This window comes from Bubalus bubalis, chromosome 18 (assembly GCF_019923935.1).
Source record: "Bubalus bubalis isolate 160015118507 breed Murrah chromosome 18, NDDB_SH_1, whole genome shotgun sequence".
In the NCBI taxonomy this organism is placed as follows: Eukaryota; Metazoa; Chordata; class Mammalia; order Artiodactyla; family Bovidae; genus Bubalus; species Bubalus bubalis.
Window position 1 is genome coordinate 14,188,024 of NC_059174.1, and position 16,567 is coordinate 14,204,590.

At 60.1% G+C, this 16,567-nt stretch overlaps 1 protein-coding gene across 4 annotated transcripts; it reads left to right on the forward strand.

Moving 5' to 3' along the window:
- The first annotated feature begins 471 nt into the window (after positions 1–471).
- Positions 472–13,514, forward strand: DPEP1 (dipeptidase 1). 4 transcript variants are annotated; one of them, XM_025268549.2, is made up of 11 exons: positions 472–673; positions 7,538–7,696; positions 11,319–11,451; positions 11,666–11,798; positions 11,890–12,040; positions 12,168–12,237; positions 12,375–12,551; positions 12,637–12,721; positions 12,803–12,878; positions 12,994–13,129; positions 13,215–13,514. In XM_025268549.2, exons 1-11 carry the CDS (start codon positions 618–620, stop codon positions 13,380–13,382), a joined length of 1,344 nt encoding a protein of 447 aa, XP_025124334.1. In that variant the 5' UTR covers positions 472–617; the 3' UTR covers positions 13,383–13,514. The 4 variants fall into 4 exon arrangements, with proteins under 4 accessions (XP_025124334.1, XP_025124335.1, XP_006043185.1 ...); XM_025268550.2 differs by having other exon boundaries at positions 506–673; positions 7,459–7,696; XM_006043123.3 differs by having other exon boundaries at positions 517–673; positions 7,533–7,696.
- The last annotated feature ends 3,053 nt before the right edge of the window (positions 13,515–16,567 follow it).

The following is a 16,567-nucleotide window of genomic DNA, read 5'->3' on the forward strand; positions in this document are numbered from 1 at the left end:
CGAAGATGCCTTCTAGCCCTGGACACAGCTATCACCCTTGACCCCAGCAGTGAGGGCGGGGTGGCATCCCCTCAGGTGCCAGGTTGCTGCTACCAGATGATGCTGTGGGCCTGGAGGGGGGAAGGGGGAGCGTGGCCCAGCCCAGCTATCCTTGTGACGCCCGCCTCCTAACTCAGCCCCCCACTGGATGCCACCAGCCTGTCCGAGGGAACGCCCCCGCCTGTCTGGGGACCCCGACTCCCTGTCATCCAGCCCGGCCCTGTCTGGCCTGCCCTGGGCCTGAGGCCCAGCTTGAGGGTCAGAGGGCGCTGAGCCTGGGTGGGCTGTATGTGCCGGGCACGCCTGCCTCTTGTGTCTGCAGAAACTCAGACCAGCTGACACGTGTGCAGCATTCACCCCTCCGAGGCCGCCTGTGGAACTCAGGGGCGGGTGCAACTTGAGAAAAACAGAAACAACCCCCCAGGTCTCGTGACCTGAGGGGAGCCCGCCCTCCCGTTCCTGGGGAGCCTGGGCACCAGCACTCGCTGAGCTGCAGGAAGCCTGTCTCCTCCCATCGCGGGAGGGCTGTCTGGTTTACGCAGCACCCGGCAGGACAGCCATTAGTGGATACCTACTGTATGCCTGGTGAGGCCTCTGAGTCTGAGCTGAGGGGACCAGTTCAGGTGCCCGACGGGTGAGTGCATCGCGGGCAGGTGAGGAAAGGGCCTGCTGGGCTGTGGTTCTAGGGGTGACTGGAGGGCCAGGGCCTCTTGGGAGTGTCTCTGGAGCCCCTGAGGGAGGGACCGCTGCTGTGTCCAGTGGACCACGGAACTCAGAGTGGTGGGGGCAGCCAGTGGGGCTGTACAGTTGACCCTGGACAGTGGGGGACAGTGGGGACAGAGAGGGACAGAGGGGGCAGAGGGGGACAGAGGGGACAGAGGGGGACAGAGGGGGACAGAGGGGACAGAGGGGGACAGAGGGGGACAGTGGGGACAGAGGGGGACAGAGGGGGACAATGGGGACAGAGGGGGACAGAGGGGACAGAGGGGACAGATGGGGACAGTGGGGACAGAGGGGGACAGAGGGGACAGAGGGGGACAGTGGGGACAGAGGGGACAGAGGGGGACAGTGGGGACAGAGGGGACAGAGGGGGCAGAGGTGGACAGAGGGGGACAGTGGGGAAAGAGGGGGACAGAGGGGACAGAGGGGGACGGGGGGGACAGAGGGGGACAGAGGGGACAGAGGGGGACAGAGGGGACAGAGGGGGACAGTGAGGGCAGAGGGGGACAGAGGGGGGCAGAGGGGGACAGAGGGGGACAGTGGGGACAGAGGGGGACAGAGGGGACAGAGGGGGACAGTGGGGACAGAGGGGGACAGAGGGGACAGAGGGGGACGGGGGGGACAGAGGGGGACAGAGGGGACAGAGGGGGACAGAGGGGGACAGTGGGGGCAGAGGGGGGCAGAGGGGGGCAGAGGGGGACAGAGGGGGACGGGGGGGACAGAGGGGGACAGAGGGGACAGAGGGGGCAGAGGGGGACAGTGGGGGCAGAGGGGGACAGAGGGGGGCAGAGGGGGACAGTGGGGACAGAGGGGGACAGAGGGGGACAGAGGGGGAGAGAGGGCACAGAGGGGGAGAGAGGGGGACAGTGGGGACAGAGGGGGACAGAGGGGGACAGAGGGGGACAGTGGGGACAGAGGGGGACAGAGGGGACAGAGGGGGACAGTGGGGACAGAGGGGGACGGGGGGACAGAGGGGGACAGAGGGGACAGAGGGGGACAGTGGGGGCAGAGGGGGACAGAGGGGGGCAGAGGGGGACAGAGGGGGACAGTGGGGACAGAGGGGGACAGAGGGGGGGAGAGGGCACAGAGGGGGAGAGAGGGGGACAGAGGGGGCAGAGGGGGACAGAGGGACAGAGGGGGACAGAGGGGGCAGAGGGGACAGTGGGGGACAGAGGGGGCAGAGGGGGACAGAGAGGGACAGTGGGGACAGAGGAGGACAGTGGGGACAGTGGGGGACAGAGGGGGCAGAGGGGGACAGAGGGGACAGAGGGGGACAGTGGGGACAGTGGGGACAGAGGGGGACAGTGGGGACAGAGGGGGGCAGAGGGGGACAGAGGGGGCAGAGGGGGACAGAGGGACAGAGGGGGACAGAGGGGGCAGAGGGGACAGTGGGGGACAGAGGGGGCAGAGGGGGACAGAGAGGGACAGTGGGGACAGAGGAGGACAGTGGGGATAGTGGGGGCAGAGGGGGACAGTGGGGACAGAGGGGGACAGAGGGGGCAGAGGGGGACAGAGGGACAGAGGGGGACAGAGGGGGCAGTGGGGGACAGAGGGGGCAGAGGGGGACAGAGAGGGACAGTGGGGACAGAGGAGGACAGTGGGGACAGTGGGGGCAGAGGGGGACAGTGGGGGACAGAGGGGGCAGAGGGGGACAGAGGGGGACAGTGGGGACAGAGGGGGACAGTGGGGACAGAGGGGGGCAGAGGGGGACAGAGGGGGCAGAGGGGGACAGAGGGACAGAGGGGGACAGAGGGGGCAGAGGGGACAGTGGGGGACAGAGGGGGCAGAGGGGGACAGAGAGGGACAGTGGGGACAGAGGAGGACAGTGGGGACAGTGGGGGAAGAGGGGGACAGTGGGGACAGAGGGGGACAGAGGGGGCAGAGGGGGACAGTGGGGACAGAGGGGGACAGAGGGGGACAGAGGGGGCAGAGGGGACAGTGGGGGACAGAGGGGGCAGAGGGGGACAGAGAGGGACAGTGGGTACAGAGGAGGACAGTGGGGACAGAGGGGGACAGAGGGGACAGAGGGGACAGAGGGGGACAGTGGGGACAGAGGGGGACAGTGGGGACAGAGGGGGACATGGGGGCAGAGGGGGCAGAGTGGGACAGAGGGGACAGAGGGGGACAGTGGGGACAGAGGGGGACAGAGGGGGACAGTGGGGACAGAGGGGGCAGAGGGGGACAGAGGGGGACAGAGGGGACAGAGGGGGACAGAGGGGGACAGAGGGGACAGTGGGGGACCAGGAGGATTGTGGAGAAGCCAGCAGCATGGACGCACCCTGGGGCTAGGTGGACAGGGGCCATCCGTGAGGGTTCGGGGCAGAGACCTGGGTGGTGGCTTCATGACTGGGCCTGGACAGCCGAGAGGCCTCAAGATGCCTGGACACAGAGGTCACATGGTCTGAAGGGCCTGTACCCAGGGCTCCCCAGGGCATGCCAGCACACCCCATTGCCTCCAGGCCCACTGGGGGTTGCCGCGTTCCAGGCTCTGTGGGTGGTCATGGAGCTGAGGGCCCGGCTGCAGGCCCCGAGGTGGACATAGGGGCCGGGGGGGCACAGTGACACAGAGACGAGGGCGCCTGCAAGGCTAAGCCTGTGTGCTGTGTGCGTGACAGGACAGGCCTGGGGTAAGAGTGTGTGTGAGCCTGTGGTCACAACCACGCACCTACGTATTACTGTGAGTTTATATTGGTGTGCTAAATATGTGTCTGTGTGCGCGTCTGCATCTTGGCGTCTGTGTGTGTCCGATCACATGGGCAAGTCCACATGGGTGTGCTTATAAGCCTGTGCTGCATCTGCACACGCAGGTCTCGTCTGTGATGTCCTGGTGCATACGTGTGCTGGTGTGTGGGTCACAGGAGGTGTCGGCACGATTGCTATATTGGTGCCTGTTGGGGCACAGGCATCTTGACACAGGTGGTTGTGCCAGGCAGCCTGTGTAACCGTGCACTGCATGTGGGTGTGTGGTTAGCTGTGTTTGCTCGTGTCTGTTCGTACACACAGGGTGTGTGTTCCTGAGGGGCAGGGGCTGTGGACTCAGGTCCTCCGGCTGCTCTGGGCTGTGTCGGGGCTGCGCCCCTGCGGGCACAGGTGCAGATGGGGGCATCTTGGTGGACCGTCCCAGGAGCCCCGGTGAGCACCTGGGCTGCTCTGGGCGAGTTTATGAAGAGCCGGGTAGGCTCTGGCTGCTCCTGGACGCCTCTCTGGCTCCCACCAAAATGTAACAGCACTGCTTAGTTTTTGCATGTTTATTGTCACCGTGTTCCTCCTGATTACCGCAAGTGATGCTGATGTTTCCAATTAATAACATTATTCTCTTCATTTAAATAAAACGTGAAAACATTTTAAGGCAAGACAATTAGGCGGCTCCCCTGAGAGCTGAGCAAGCAGCGAGGCTTGGCCATTCTCCCAGGGACCCTGGGGGAGAGGGCATGTCCTCAGCCGCCATGGACCGGGGGCTTCTTGTTGCCAAGGAGACTGTGGGGCACAGCTGCCCCCAGCAGCCCAAGGTGGTTTGGGTTACTCACCCATTTTACAGACCAGGGCACAGTCACCAACACCGTCACCAGCCGCGAGAGAAGGGCCAGCGTGTCAGCTCTCTGCTGTTGAACAAGCGATCCTCCAAAGCTCCAGTTGGCACTCGGGGGTCTCCGGCATTGCTCACGTTTCCAGACCCAGCAGGGCCAACTGGTCTCTGGCCCAGAGTCTGGCCTCAGCCGGGAGCTGGCAGGGGGCCATGGCCAGCCGTCAGCTAGGGGGAGCTGGGCTGGTGGCTGCATCCCCCATGGTGTGTCCAGGACAGGAGCCAGATGGCAGCACGGAAGTCACGCCGGCCGCTTTCTCTGCGGGTCGAGCTGGTTGCCTCTCCTCTTGGCAAGGAGGATGGACAGGCGAGTGCTGCCAGTTCTGGAACACGCAGTCGGCCACACAGGAGCGTGAACCCCGGGCGGCCTGTTCCAAGCTTGTGCTCTCCACAAAGCCTGGTCCCACCTCCTGAGAGAGTCTCTAAAATCAAAGGACCTGGGCCAGGCCGTCGAGCCCACTCTGTCCCTGAGGCTCATGTCACGGGGTGCCAGCACAGGAGGAAACAGAGATGCCGTGAAAATCCTCCACAGCTACACCCACTGCAGCCCTTAGGTCAGAGGTGGGCCTGAGACGGGCATTTCCTTGCCATGTCCCTCCAGGTGGCAGGAAATGACTCAGGCAGAACCTGCAATGTCCCAGAGAGAAAGGGTCCTTGACTGGCAGATTCAGCCCATTTTGGGGGATAACTTAGACGGAGACGGCCTCTTCAGGAGCATTTACAGAAGGGGGTGGCAGGGGTGCAGAGGGCAGGGGCCCATCAGAAACCAGAGGGGAGCTCAACTTAGATGTCACAGGAGTGGGTAGGAGTGAGAGACACAGGTAAAATCAGACTTATGGACGGCTGGATGGTGGACAGGCTGACCCCCGGTGCCCACGGACACAGATGGACAGTCCTGGTTGGTCCATGGCCAGGTTGACTCCGGGGAAAAAGACACCAGGGAGTGTCCCTAAAAATACGTTTGTTTTGAGAATCAGGTTGCTCATGTTAGATTCTGACATGAAGGGCCCCCTCTTGCTTCGGGAGACTCTGGTATCCAGCAGTTTGGCTACTGCATGAAGTAACAAAGACCTCCAGCTGGTTGAGGACAGTCTGCACATGCTATGAAAGGTTGAAATACACAATGGAGGAAAGGGGTCCAGAGGAAACATTATCATCCAGTAAACAGGAGAAAAGAAAACAGAACTACCAACTGACGCCAGATAATATTGCTTCCATATAAGAACAAGGAGCAAAGAAAAACAGAAACCCACCACCAACAGAAACACAAGACGGCACTTTGGGAGGTTAAGTATGTAATTTCTGAAAGACAACTGGGTGAAAGTGTTAAATTCAGAAACAAGGAAACTTATAGAATAAATTCAAAGAATATTCCATTCATAAATTCACAGAATAGAAATGCACAGAATAAAAGCACAAGAAAACCTAATACAGGAGAGAAAAACACAAGAGTCAAATAGAAGCAATGCCAGAGGTCCAGCATCCGACTGAACACACTGCCTGGGAGCAGAGGAGGATTCCAGGGCGTGTTCTGGGACCAGCGGCAGAGCCAGCGACCCCGCATGAGGAGCTGGTCAGATGAAATCAGTCTCCAGTGAGGCACGTCCCTGAGAAAGTGCAGAGCCAAGGAGGAAGAGGTAGCTCAAGGAGATTGTGCAAGAAGGCAACAAGCTGCCTACAAAGAAATGAATCCTCAGCAATAGTGCATTGTGGATAGCCCTTCACTTTCAAGAGAAAACAGGTTATGATCCAGAAGTGCAAGGCCAGCAAACCTGTTGCTCAGTTATGAGGGCATAATAATGTCAAGTGCAAACATTCCAGGGCTTGGAAGTTTTCCCAGCACCACTTCCAGGGGTGGTTTGGGAAACAGCTCTAGCGAAACAGGACGTAAACCTAGAGGTGGAGGGCCCAACGCAGAAATTCAATGGGAACTGTGGACCCGAAGCTGGGCACTGTGAGTAGGAGGCCCAGAGAGTGGAACACTGTCAGGCAATCAGAGACCCCAGGATGAACAATCGACTTGAGCAGACACATTCAGGTGTGAGTGCGGGGCCTGACCCACGGGTCCACAGGTCGGCACTCCCAGCAGGGGGGCCCATGATGACTTCTGTTTGCAGACAGATGCCATGGCTGAGAAGTCTTACCACGTGCACAAGCAGCCTGACCCTGAGCCCCACCAAGGGACACAGGCTGTGAGTTACTGGAGGGAGGAGGCGGAATGGACCCCGCACAGCACGAGCCCTCCTGGGTATAGACTTGGGTATAGACGACACCCCTTGGCTGTTGTCTTCCGGGGCTATCATCCTGGAAATCCTCTCATGTTTGAACAAGGGTGTACCCGGCCCTCCCATGGGTGTAGTTGAGTGTCCTTGAATCTTGCATTTCTTGGGTCACCCAAGGACGTATGGTCATGCCCGCAGCTTAACTCTTGGAAATGTGTCCTCTGTCACCAATTTGCAAGAGTCATCTACAGCTGAAGTCCTGGAACTGAACGTGAATGACCCGGTAAGACCAGCCCTGTGGAACCCAGCAACCCCGAGGAGCCAGAGTTGCCCACCAGAACCAGGATGCTGGCCCAGCCCTGGGACAAGGATCACTGATTCACCCATCCCAGCAGCTCCTGGGAGCATCCTCAAACCGCCCCACCTAAGAGACCTGAGATGGTCCTCAAACAGATCTATCTGAGACTTGTGTGAGCCTCTAGTTCTAAGGAAGTACAAACACTCCAGGCTTCTGACCCCAAGCCCCCGTGTCCAACCTGCAGCTGAGCGTGGGTCACAGTGCTGTCCGCAGGACCAGGGTGGGGTGTGGAGGGAGCACCCCTGTGGCGCTGTGCTCCACTGTCTGTGGAAAGTAACATAAAACTACTTGACAGGCAAACCGAGGGGTGCATTCAAGGACGCAAAATTGAATCTTGTTTGCAGACCTCAGGCACTGAGTCCTAGGGGCAGGCGTGGAGGTAACCGGCCCTCCCCGCCTCTTCTCCTGTCCTCTGGGCAGCAGCTCCGCCCCTGGGGTTTTACTGCACCTGGGCCTGGCCCAGACAATGACGCCCAGCCTCAGACAGCGACGCCCAGCCACGGGGTCCAGGAACTCCCATCTTCCCACCCTCACAGGGAATGCGCTGATTACTGATAAACGGGAGGTTGGGCAGCGATCACCTGGACCAAAGGCCTCCGTCTTCTGGCAGGACAGCTGGTCAGGACAGACGCACAGCAGCAGCAGGCAGCGGGTGCCCAGGGACAGTGCCATGTGGACCGGCTGGTGGCTCGGGCCCCTGGTGGCCATCTGCACTGCAGACCAGTTCCGGGACAATGCGGTGAGACTCATGCAGAGCACGCCTGTCATTGACGGGTAAGCAGCCACTCGGGACGGGTCTGGGGTCTGGGCTGGGGGAGCTGTGATCAAGGCTCATGTGACCTGAGACAGGCACTGCCCTGTCTCCTCGAGACTCGGTCTCTCCAACTGAAACATGGCCTTTGGTCTTTACTGAACTCTTTGTGGGCTCTCAGGGCCACAAAGACTTCAGCAGAGGAGGGTCTGTGGGAACGGAGCAGGAAGGGGGTAAGTGGTGAGGCCCCTGCATCTCAGCAGCTCCCGGGGCACCTGAGCCAACCTGAACCTCCTGGGGGCTGGATCCCAGCTCCGGAAAGGGCTGGGGGCCCTACCTCACAGGAAGGGCAGGGAGGGTGTCACTGGGGAGACCCTGCTGGCCCTCTTGACCCTTCTTCTTGAGGCCCTCTTGTCAGACCCCCCAACCCCGTCCACCCGGCTGACCCCATCAAATCCAAGCTTGACCTCACCGAGGCATGTCGGCCTTCAGTGCCCCAGACAAGCTCCTGGGCACCCACTCCCATGGGTACCATTCCAGCCAAGACCCTAGAGACACCTTGTCACTCCCTGATGTTGCGGCCAACCTGGGCCCGCTGGTCCCCTTCAGTTACCCTCCCCCACCACCCCACCCCCTGCTTGGGGTCAAGCCTGCATCTCTGACCGTCCCCTCCTCCCACAGTCTCAAGGTCAGGTCTCACACTGCAGCCAGTGGGAGGCTTGGATACCCAAGTCCCACCCCTGTCCTTCGAGATCCCCCCTGCCGTGACTCCCACTAAGCGTGGAACAATAAAAACAAACAAAGAAAAAAAAGTCCTCACAGCTGCCCCTGGGGCCCCTCAATGCTGCAGGCAAGCCTGGCCAGGCCCCCTCCCCTGATCCTGGCCCCAGCTCCTCGGGGACTTCCAGACCCCTGGGAAGGACACCACCTGCACACACACTCCCGCCCCACCTGCTCTCCCGCCTGCCCGCCTGCCGTGCTGCCCGGCACGCTGGCTGCACGCAGCCCAGAGGAGCAGTATCTGGTGTGCAGTGGCTCTTGGGTGCCGGGAAGGCTAGGAGAACACTACATGCTGCTGGGTTTTGCTGGACAAAAGCTCTACATGAAAAGCGAAGAAAGTGAGTGTCTTGTCACATAAGACCTGCCTGGAGCTGCAGGGTAGCCCTAGAGAAGGAAGTGGCCATCAAAGGTCAGTGTGCACACCACCTTCCCTCCCTCCCACAGCCCTCCCCTGACCACTCTCCTTCCCATGCTTCCTGGACCTCCCGTCCCCCTGCTCACTGCTCGCCTGCCCCACAGGTACAGAGAGCTTTCTGCAGAGGCTGCTGCCCTTGGCTCGCACCTCGGAGGCCCTTCTGTCTCACAGGTCCAGGTTCAGGGAGTGGGCATCCCATGCCAGCAAGCATAGATAGATGATGCCAACAGAATGAACCAGGGAAGCTGTTCATTCTGGAGGACATAGGGCAGCTGGGCACAGGGAGAGGGGATTGAGTCTAGGTAATGGAGCTGTCCAGAGGTCCATGTGAGGGGTAAGATGGCTCACAGAGCCCAGACAGCCAGGAGTACTCAGGACGCTGTGATCTGGGATTATCCAAAGTCTTAGAAAACTAAAACGAGGCTGACAAAATCAAAAGCAGTGTAGCTAAGAGACACAAAGTAGTAGCTTTAACAACAGAAAAGTGCAGAAGAAGCCCTGGCACTGCATTCCACAATAGTGCAGCCACTATTCCCACAGTTACCTCATGATTTAACATAGCTGCACCAGCTCCAGCCATCACATCTGTACGCCAGAGCTGGTCTAAGTGTGCATTTGGTTGTCCTTTCTAGCACTCTCCAGCACTAGGAACCCTCTCCTCCCTTCTTTTAGTAGAATGGAAGAGTCCTCTATCATGTCTGAGGATGCTCCCAGGCCACAAAGATAAGGAGAGAGGCTCCACAAGGCTCCAAAAGGTGGTATTGCCCCCAGAGCAGAGACCTACAAAGGGAGGAGAGGCTGAGGGAAGGAAGGAGGAACAAAGTGGAGGCAGCTAGAGGGTGGGGCTGGACTTCCTAGACCAGCAAAGGAGTAAAGTCCTGCCTGGTGGTGCTGCCCCAGGGACAGCACCCCCCAATCCTGCAATGAGGTGATGACCCCGCCTCACTGGAGTTCATCCACCTCTCAATCAGCAAAGGCCATGCCCAGTGGGCAAATCTCAGAATTTGCAGAAAACACAGCTGGGGTGGGAGCCCCACCCATGGCACCTGGGGCAGCTTCCACAGTCTGGAGCCCCCCAGGGTGGGGCCCAGGGAGCCCTCACTTCCCACCGCAGGAAGACCCACCCCAGGGGCTGGACAACCTGGGCCACCACAGTGTTAACGTTGACAGCGATGGATCTGCACTAGGCAGCCCCAACAGATGAAGAAACAGACATGAGGAGGGAGCGGAGCTGGGGATGGGGGAGGGTCCTGGGGACAGTGGGCCTGGTTGCAGAGCTGCAGAGGAGGCCTGGATGTGAGGGCTCCCAGTGGGAGTAAGGACCTCTCCAGGTGTCCCCGTTGTCACCAGACCAGGGATGCAGACGGGCGGCTCCCTCCACGGCTCCCTGAATGTCCCATGCATGTGTGCACACAGGCTGATGAAAGCCAGACGGAGGGTCCGGGCTGGGCCTGAGACTGCTTCTCTCATCAGGTCCCAAGGTCCCAGGCCACTTCCAGCATCTGGAGCTCGTGGCTCCCAGCGGCCTCTCCTCTGGGGCTGCTCCTGGTCCCCCTCTGTCAGTTCCTGGGGCCAGGGAGAAGGTGCCCCAGCCCCACCGGTGCCCACTCCCCAGCGGCCCCTGCGCCTTCTCCTCCGGGTCCGGTCCGGTCCTCTCCGCCCTTCCCACCTCCCCCTCTGCCCCTACCTCACCTCCAATGCGCTCTCCGCCTCCTGGCTCCTGGGAAGACTTTAGAGGGCCTGTCTTTTGGAAGCATAGAGGATCCTCTTGGAAATGGTGCGAGCCTGTGCCCAGGGACAGAGGCAGAGAGGGTCTGCGGGGCGAGCGGAGGTGAGGAGGGAGCCCCAAATTCCGCGTTGGCGCGCTACTCCGTTGGCCACCCTCCCCCAGGGAAGGCCACGCCCCTCACTTCCCGATGCCCCTGCGAGGGGAGATTTCAACTCCTTTTTTTGGCCACGCCCGAAGGCGGGGTCTTAGTTCCCCGCTGAGGGATGGAACCCGCGCCCCTGCATTGGAAGCTCGGAGTCGTAACCACTGGATCGCCGGGAGTCCTAGAATTTAGTCTTTAATCTGTGAAATCCCACCGAGGCCCTACACCCAGTAACCCCATGGCAACCAGTCTTATCCATGGAGATTGTTTTAACCGTCCGGCCCCCCCCCCCCTCCACGCCCCCCACGGTTTTGAAGACAAGCCAGTGTGCGCCCTCTTTTTTCCCCAGTGGAAGGCTCGGGGAGAGAAGTCCTGTCCCCTTAGGGCTCAGCTCGCTGACCTGGTCTGGGGGTGGGGCCGGCTGAGAAGCTCACCTGTGCTCAGGTGTGTTCAGGTAACAGTAATCACCCCGGGACCCTCCTAGTCCTCAGCCACTAGAAGAGGAGCCAGAGAAGAGGCAGCCTGCCTGGGAGGAAGCAGTCCTGAAACCCCCGTCCTGACCCCTCCTGGCCCCTCCAGGCACAATGACCTGCCCTGGCAGCTGCTGAAGAAGTTCAACAATCAGCTTCAGGACCCAAGGGCCAACCTGACCAGCCTGAACGGCACGCACACCAACATCCCCAAGCTGAAGGCTGGCTTTGTGGGGGCCCAGGTAGGGTTCGGCCCTGAGCCCGCCCACACGCAGAGCCCACCCGCTCCTCCCTTGGCGCCCCTCACCGGTGGCTGTGTACCTCCCTGGGCCCTTAGCCACCCAGGCTGTGGGGAGGGCTTCTGGGGCGCGAGGGGACCCCCAGGCCTGTAGGGGCAGGGGCAGGGCCTGGGTTCGGACCACTCTGCTCCCAGCCCCTCCCCACCGTGGCCCCCAGTTCTGGTCTGCGTACACGCCCTGCGACACCCAGAATAAGGATTCGGTGAAGCGGACGCTGGAGCAGATTGACGTCATCCAGCGCATGTGCCAGCTCTACCCCGAGACTTTCCTGTGTGTCACGGACAGCGCAGGTGGGTGCCAGCACCCTGGGCAGGGGGCCGAGGGGCCGTCCTGAGCAGCGCCGCTGGGCTGTCCCTTCACATTGCAGCCCCCCACCCCCAGGCATCCAGCAGGCCTTCCAGGAGGGGAAGGTGGCCAGTCTGGTTGGCGTGGAGGGCGGCCACTCCATCGACAGCAGTCTGGGTGTCCTGCGGGCGCTCTACCACCTGGGCATGCGCTACCTGACTCTCACCCACAGCTGTAACACGCCCTGGTGAGCAGCCCCGGGTCGGGTCTAGGGGCAGGGACCCTGGGGTACCTGCTGTCCTCCAAAGAGGCTCGAGGTGGGTGGGTCTGGACAACCACGCTTCCCCTTGGGGTCCCGCTCTCTGCTCTCCCAGGGCCGACAACTGGCTGGTGGACACGGGAGAGGATGAAGCCCAGAGCCAAGGCCTGTCATCCTTCGGGCAGGTGAGTGGAGGCCAGGGCGATGATGAGCCCCAGAAGTTCGTGTGAATACAAGTGGGCGCAGTGCAGCCTGCCTGGTCCCGAGGTGTCGTCCATGACCCTCTGGGCCGGACAGGTTCCCTGATCCCGTCCCCCCTCAGAGCGTCGTGAAGGAGATGAACCGTCTGGGCGTCATCATCGACTTGGCCCACGTGTCCGTGGCCACCATGGAGGCCGCTCTGCAGCTGTCCAAGGCCCCAGTCATCTTCAGCCACTCCTCGGCATACAGCGTGTGCCGCCACCGGCGCAACGTGCCCGACCACGTGCTGCAGCTGGTGGTGAGGGTGGGGCTGCTGCCTCTGCCCCGGGTGGCCCTTGCAGCCTGGCTGCCCTGCCCCCAGCTCCACCCTCTCTCCCTCGCAGAAGCAGACTGGCAGCCTGGTAATGGTGAACTTCTACAATGACTACGTTTCCTGCAAAGCGGAGGCCAACTTGTCCCAAGTGGCAGGTGGGTGGGCTTGAGTGGCCGTGGTGCGGGCAGGGGTGGGGGTGTCCCTCTTGCGGGGCCTCATGTGCTGCCTCTGTGCAGACCACCTGGACTACATCAAGAAGGTTGCGGGAGCTGGAGCAGTGGGCTTTGGTGGGGACTACGATGGTGTGTCCAGGTAAGGCGAGACCCTGCCCATATGTTGTGGGGAGCGGAGGGCTCCAGGGCTTGGGATGGGGCCCCCAGGCTCCAAGCCCTGGGCTGTAGACCCTGGCTCTCTGCCCACATCTCAGGCTCCCCTCCGGGCTAGAGGACGTGTCCAAGTATCCAGACCTGGTCGCTGAGCTGCTCAGGAGACAGTGGACGGAGGAGGAGGTCAAGGGTGCCCTGGCTGGAAACCTACTAAGGGTCTTCAAGGCAGTGGAGCAGGTGAGGAGGGACTGCCATGCTCCTGTCCCCCACCCCCGAGCTTCTCCTGCCCTCAGTCAGGCAGCTGACCTGTGTCTGTCCCCAGGCTAGCGATCACAAGCAGGCTCCTGGAGAGGAGCCCATCCCACTGGGCCAGCTGGAGGCTTCCTGCAGGACCAACTACGGCTACTCAGGGGCCCCCAGCCTCCACCTCCAGCCAGGGACCCTGCTGGCCTCCCTTGTGACCCTCCTCCTCAGCCTGTGTCTTCTCTGACACTCTGGGGGCTGGAATGGCCGTGATTCCCTATGCACTCAGTCTGCCCGGTCCTGGGCAGGCTGCAGGACTCCCTGGGCAGCACAATATGCAGGCACAGCTGGACCCTCAATAAAGGCACCGAGCCTTCAACTCTTATGTCATCAGCAACCGTAGCCCTGGAGGGGCCTCTGGCTGGACACCTGGACACACGAGTGCCTGAGTCCTGAAGGTCATGGCCAGCGGGGTCAGGGTCTGAGAAACTGTGTGGACATTGCTGGAGGCTCTTTAAAAACACAGTCCAGGCTTCAGTTGCCACCTCCTCACACGCACTTGTACATAGGCACACACAAAAACACACATGCATGCATGCTCATGTGTGCACACCTGCATCCCACACCCTCATATCCTCACTCATGCATGCACATATATACTCCCAATGCACTCACACTCGTGTGCCCACCCTTGGGCCAGACTCTCTTGGTATAAAGGTCTGGAGCTGGGAGGCTCGCAGCCCCGCGGGGTCTCCTCACACACGGTGAACACAGATCCTACAGGGCAGGGCTTCCCACCTGGGCTCAGCACCTCCCCAGCCTGGTCATTTGGTGGATGTGTCTTGAGATGAATAACTTAGTGGGTGACAGACTCCAGACAAGACCCCCAACATGTCCCTGCTGGTGCTTTTCCAGGCCAGAGCCCCCAAGAACACTGCTACCAACCCATGCCTGCCAGCCAGCTGGCACCCTCTCAGGGAGGTCTAAAGTCACAAGCTGGGACACTGTGGGTATTTGCTGACACTTGGGATCAGTTTAATGTTAAAGGAGGAATAACTCAAATCAAAGGTTTTTGTCCTGAGTTGGCCAGTTATTCCAACTGCCCCAGCTGCTGCCACTGATTTACCTAGCTGGGCTGGAGGAGGCAGGAGGGGACCTTGGTGGGCTGCAGGTGGGCAGGCCTAAGTTTGCTAATGGGAAGGGATTTTCTCACAAGAAATGCGTTAAATCCATCTGAAATCACCTTCATCACATTGGAACCACACCCAGAGGCAACAGATCAAGTGCTGTCCCCAGAATCTGGTTCTGGAAATCTTTCTGCTTGCGCCTCATTCACCCTTGGAGTTGCAGGCCACAGCCTTTCCCGGGGCTTCTGGTAATGGGCTCCATGGAGGCAGGTGCCATGCCGGAGCCAGCAGTGTGGAGTCCATTCTGGAGCCCCTGAAGGGCCGTCTCCCTGGGCAGAGCCCATATCAGCCATTCTGCAACTGACCTCAAATGGCCTTGGCCTGAAGAACAGCTTGAAGAGAGGCTTGGGTTCCCAGCCAGATATTGGGCTGGGTTGTGGAGATGAGAGCACCAGGTTCTAGCCGCTAGACCAGTGGTCAGTGGCAAAAGGCCCTGGCCCTTCAGCCTCGCAGGGAAGAATTTCCACAAAGACAGAAAGTAGTGAAACAAGTAAAGTATTTATTAAGAGGGAAAAGAGTACAGTATGTGTGGACAAGCACACAAGCGGACTCAGAGAGAGGGGCTGCCCCTGAGTTGCACCCTCCTGGCAGTTAGATTTCCTTTTATGGGGCAGTTATTCTGGATTTCCTTTAGTCATTCTGATTTTCCTGGTTCATAGCCCATATTTGGTATATCTCAGGATCTTCCCATGAGTGCGTGCCTCTCATAGCCAAGGTGGATCCTACTGATAACGCTTCTGGGTAAAACATCCCTTGACATGACTCCTCTTTGGCTTCTAAGGAGGCTTTTCTGTACATGTGTGGTCTGGGTGGTTTGAGTAGGGCCCAGCCTCCTCCCTTAATTGCCCTGCTATTCTTGTTTTGGAGTTTCCCTCAAGAGAGTATGAATCTCCAATTGCTTTACCCTGGTTGTTGGTGGTGGTGAGGTAGGGGTGGGGGGTTGCCCATCTGCCTCCTGCTTCACACGAGGAAACAAGGAGTCTCAGGCCCGGTTCAAACCAAGGTGTGCTTGAAGCAGGGACAAGGGGTGGCCCAGAGCCACAAGTGGTCACTCTGGCAGGTGGATGGGCACAAAGGGCAGGGACCTAACTGCGGTTCTGACTTTAGAACCCTGTTAGGGATTCACATGTCCCCAAAACTGATCAAGAGCAGACAGACTGAAGCACTGCCCCCCACCCCCAACACAAACCATCGAATCTAACAGACTGCCCAGAAGGCTTGGCTGAGAGCAGGGCCTTTTGACAATGCACCAGGGGCCCCAGCAGAGTGGCTGCACAAACTCTGTCCTCTGGTGGGCAAGAGCGTCCGTCTCACAGGGGTGCAGCCAGCTGGGCAGACTAGGTTCTGGAGCACACAGGGGTTACCCGGGGGTAGTTTCGGGGTACACAGGAGGCTGCCCGGATGGGGTTCCGGTGAGTACAGAGAGGGGCACACAGTCTGGAGCACACAGCGGCAGGGTGCACCGTTCGGGATCTGGGGCACACACGGGGCCATGCTATTGTGCCTCACATTTTCAGGTGCACACAAGGCTCTGCACGGAAGTAGTTTCTGGTCCTCACACGGGGGTGTCTGGAGGCAGTTTCTGGAGCACCGAGGGGGTTGTTGAAGGAAGGTATCTTCTGGTTCGTACAGAGTAACGCCTGGAGGTCATTTCTGGTGCACTGTGGGGCGCAGGAGCATCGTTTCTAGTTCGCGTCGGGGTGGTGCCCGGACGTCCTTTCTGGTGCACACAGGAACTGCCCTGACGTAGTTTCGGGCACACCGGTTGCTGCCCGCGTGTGCTTTCCATGAGTACAGAGGGGCTCAGGGGCGCAGTTTCTGGAACTCAGAGGGCGGCTGTACACCAATCTGGTTCTGACTCACACATAGGGGCATACTGTAGTGTTTCAACGTGTCGACTGGAGGGCACACCAACATGCTTTCTGGTACAAACCTGGGGCCCACGGGCACAGTGCCGTCCACAGATGTGGTTTCGGGTGTACACAGGAGTTGCCCGGAGGTAGTTTCTGATACACACATTAAGTGCCCGGACACAGTTTCTGGAGCACACAGAGGGATGTAACGAACTGATTCCCGCAGATATAGTGGCATGCTAGTGTGTGTAACATGTCCACAAGAGGGCGCACAAACATGCTTTCGGTACACACCTGGGTGTCCACAGACATAGTTTGTGCCCCCACCGTGGGGGCGAACGGATGTGGTTTCTGGTGCACATAAGGGGTTGCCCAGACGTTTATGATGCACA